A 4,427-nucleotide genomic window follows, 5' to 3' on the forward strand; every position below is an offset into this window, starting at 1 on the left:
GATGTAGCATGTGCATTCATAGACCTATTCGCTTTTTAAAAAAAATTCTAATTGTATCAACGACCTCACTGCATTGACCAATTCGGAAACAGTATCACTATCAGTAAGTGACTGTCAATGCTGGATAAGAAATGAGTATGAACTCACTTAAATGCTCATGAGGTATTCTACAAAATCTTTTTGGACGACCATCGTATATAGGACAAAATTTACATTTAACTTTAATCGTCATTCATTTTACCTGAAAAAATTGGCACAAAATATTTATATCTATTATATGGCGCAAATGAAATATAACCTGTGGCGCAAATGCAATACGGGATTTTTTTTAACCGGCGCAATGCACTGCGACCATTCATAGACATTGGCCAAAGATTTTTATAGTAGGGTTTTAACTATAACAAGGAATTGTATAGCAAGTTCAAATGTTTACTATAACAACCATTTTAATAAAACAAATGAGCTTTTGCAACTATTGTTGCTCGGATAGGGACACATTATCCGGTGTCGAAGGACAATTAAAGTTCTTTGTGACTTTGATGTCGAACTATTCAAACAATGTGCAATTTGATTTTTTTTAAAGTTACTCATGCGTCCATTATAAGTGCTTCGATATTGCATATTTGACATACTATATCATATTGCGTGTCAAGAATTGTTGAAATAAAAGATTTTTGGTTTGATTATTAGCTTTATATAGTTTAGTAAACATTACAATGAATATATTATGTACTACAAGAATGGGGCGGAGTCAAGGACCATAGTTATTATTGTTTTATTACAATATTCTTGTCACTGTCATTATTTTTACACAATAAGTAAAGAATATAGGTATATTTATTGATGATAAAACCAGTGTAAATAGTGGGGACAGGGTCAAAGGTTATGATGATAATTAGTTTTACCTGTCCATGTATTGAGAAATATTGACAGTTCACGCCATGAGTTACTTGATTTCTTTGGATTAGAAGAATATAGTTATGAATTAAGTTATGGATCTTAAATTAAAAGTAAAAATTCTGTTTGGAGACTGGTACTGATGGAGGATCCAGGATTTAGATCCCTGGGACGTCAACAATTAGAAAATGAATTGAGCAAAATTCGGGAGCCCTCTGCTGATTTGTTTGGAATTCAATTAGAAGTAAGTTATTTCTTTGGACAAAATCATTTCAATATAAAAGTTTACAAAAGTTTATTACGTAACAGGAATGCATATAAGTGTGATTCATTACACCTGTAATTATTAGCCAGGTAAAGTGATCACTGATTAGCATGATGTATATATTGACACACAATTATACATGATATGAGAATATTAGATATGTATAGGTAGTCGTATTTGCTTTATACATAATAATCAATAAGTTTCGGACCAAACTCCCTCTTTCTTCATGTTCTATTTGTTCTGTGAGTTCTTTCAAAGATTTCCTGTTATCAGTTTAAGGTTCATGTGGACCCTTTGGCTAAAATGGCTGCATTTTCATCTCAAAATTTACTCTGAGGACAGACAAACCTGCGCATCTGGAAAAGTTTTAAGGCATAGCATGCCCTAGATAAATAAACTTCTAATGCATTGTATGTTTTAGAAAATTCAAAACTTAACTGGATTTAGCAGTGCACTTTTTTTCGTCCCTGCAGAAGATGATAAAATTAACAAACAGTTGAGTTTCACTTGATATGGTCCACTCAGGTACACAGTTTAAATCACCAATTATTGTCAGGTATCTATTGTCCATGTCAATCAAAACAGTTCACTTCAATTATTACCTGTGGGGAAGTTCTCAAACCTCTTTCCCAACTTTGTTTATTTTGTCACCTTCTGGTGGAATGAAAAAAAGTGCACTGCAAAATCCGGTTAAGTTTTTAATTTTCTAAAACATAAAATATATTTGAATTTTATTTATCTAGGGCATGCTATGCCTTAAAACTTTTCCAGATGCACAGGTTTGTCTGTACTCAGAGTAAATTTTGAGGTGAACATGCAGCCATTTTAGACGAAGGGTCCACATGAACCTTAATAACATCTAATTTTAACTTGCAGTGACTGTGGTAAATGAAAATTGAAAGAAACTGGTAATGAAAATGAAAAAACCTTGGGCTAATTCTCGGTTACCTATGGTTCATTACTGATTTCTGAAAGAATCTGACGACTCTGCTAAATGGAAAGACGAAATTGCATTTGAAATATAATGTAAAATAGTTTTTGCTGCATCTATTTTATTCTTCTGGACGTTAAGCAAGCAACAATCAATCAATCGCAAAGAGCCAATGAAAAAACACCACTTCGACAATACATGTATAGTTAGACGACATATCTCTAAATTATCCAGATTTTTTCCAAATACCAGTACACAAAGTTTAGAACTGTCGTTGACCTTTTTAGACATTTAATTTCTATTTTTCTCTCGGAAATTTTCAAATCTAACTTGTTACTAATTGAACGAATTTCCTTTCCACCTGTTAATTTCCTTTCCTTTGGATGCTATTTCTGTCGCCTGTGTATGATTCATTTCTCAGTTGGTTTGATGCTCGTGTGTTTGCAATATTGTCTCGGATTTGGACGAAAGATATTTTCCTCACTTTTTATTGTATATCAAAGCTACATATATCTTAAACTGGGCAACACTTATATTGTGTATTGCAAATATAGGGATTTATTTTGGAAGCATGACTTAACTTGCAATTTCATTTTAACAATAAGTGGTATTTCATCCTATTTCTATGTGGTAATATCATTTTTAAAGTAGCAAATTTGGCAATTATCTTTTCCTTTTTTTAAATTGATAGACTTGTTGGTCAGGGATCTATTTTTAGTTTTGTTGTTATAAAACTGTGTTATCGATTTGCTTATTTGTCCTTTAAAATCAGTATAGAATGTTTCTTTTATTTTTATCTGTATTGTATTTCTGCGCAAAAAGATAGTGCCAATTTCCACTGAATTTATTTTAATTTTTTCAAAGTTCTTCAAAATTTATTCGAATTCACAGCATCACAGATTCATATTGGTAATTTAACACCATTTTGGCGAACTGTATGCATTAACAAGGTTCAAAACTGCAATTTTGACAAACGTTTTTCAAACTTTTGAGTATTTACTAAAATGAATATATAAGGACATTTTAACCAAAAACTAAAATTCTATTGGAAGTATTTCTTTATACTGTCTGTTATATATTTTGGGATATGATCCTAAGATATACCGGGGGTATCCTAAATTGCTCATAATTCTTTAAGCATATTATATAAACTCTGTAATATTCGAATTCCAGCAACTTTCTTACTTTGACCCAGAAAGTGAAAATAAAAAGGAAATTGACCTTACTCTTTAATTTGAACTTGCACAACATAGTGTCTCCCTTTATTTTTCGTGTCTTTGCTTTATGAAAACTTCTCCTTATCAATATCTGTCGATAGGAGTGAAATATTAGATGGCATGATCAGTGACGGATCCAAAATGTTAAAAGGGGACGAGAGGGCCCACCAAATGTTTTGCAAATGAAGAAAGAGAAAATTGAAACTAAAACACACTTTCGGCCATAAGTGGCACACCGTGTTATGCCCATGGAACCGTTGATGATTTCAATATTAGCAGGTAAAAGTATTAAGCTTGTTTTCAGTATCTGCGAGTATTCTTTGATATGACACAATTTGGGATAAAATTTAGTAAACTTTTGAACAGTTTACATCTGTATCACTATTTTAATTTTTCAGTAATGAAATATCACATCCATTGTGAAATGGACCCTCAATAAGAGCAAGCAAACAAACCTCAACCATTAAGGATTGAAAAATTAACAATAGGAAGAAAAAAAATACGCCACGTTTGTCATATATTGCCATGATTAATTGTATATCGAGTTATTTAAAAAAAAAAAGGACCACGGTTACTAAATATTTATCATTAACGTTTGATTCGTTGGGTCTTTGTGAAGTTTTATCATACATACATAGCGATTGTCTCATAACCGTAGAGAAAAAAATCAGCACATTAAGTTCACCGATTAGTGGCCCAAAACATTCCATTAAAATTTCAATTAATATCAAAAAGTGGTTCTCAATCATTTGACTCATGCCAATTATTTGACAGTATATCTCCAAAACGACATAAATATTATCAATATTATCAAACAAAACAATAATGGCTTTGATCATTTTTTGTCATTTTTAATTAGTGTGTTTTTGTATGATTTATTCCTATAAAAAGATTTATAACTACAACAATACACATAGTGAATCATGGTGTTACCCATTTTAATCGAAAGACCAATTTATTGAATTCGATTTTTTTTTCGATAAAATTATGTAGTAGCGTTGATAAATCATAACTGTTAATGGACACAAAACGACCCTCAAAGGAAAGTTATGTATCGAATATACTTCCACTCAGAAATAATTTATACCACTATTACTATAAGCTTTGTCCCAAT

The 4,427-nt window shown here is 31.4% G+C and overlaps 1 protein-coding gene across 1 annotated transcript in view; it reads left to right on the plus strand.

Moving 5' to 3' along the window:
• The first annotated feature begins 840 nt into the window (after positions 1-840).
• The window catches only part of LOC127710211 (ras-GEF domain-containing family member 1B-like), a 59,661-nt gene continuing 56,074 nt past the window's right edge, over positions 841-4,427 (plus strand). The window contains exon 1 of the mRNA XM_052215968.1: positions 841-1,141. Within this exon, the coding sequence (XP_052071928.1) occupies positions 1,040-1,141 (102 nt within the window). The 5' untranslated portion in view covers positions 841-1,039. The remainder of the gene's footprint in view (positions 1,142-4,427) is intronic.

This window comes from Mytilus californianus, unplaced genomic scaffold (genome assembly GCF_021869535.1).
Source record: "Mytilus californianus isolate M0D057914Y unplaced genomic scaffold, xbMytCali1.0.p SCAF_7, whole genome shotgun sequence".
Taxonomy (NCBI): domain Eukaryota; kingdom Metazoa; phylum Mollusca; class Bivalvia; order Mytilida; family Mytilidae; genus Mytilus; species Mytilus californianus.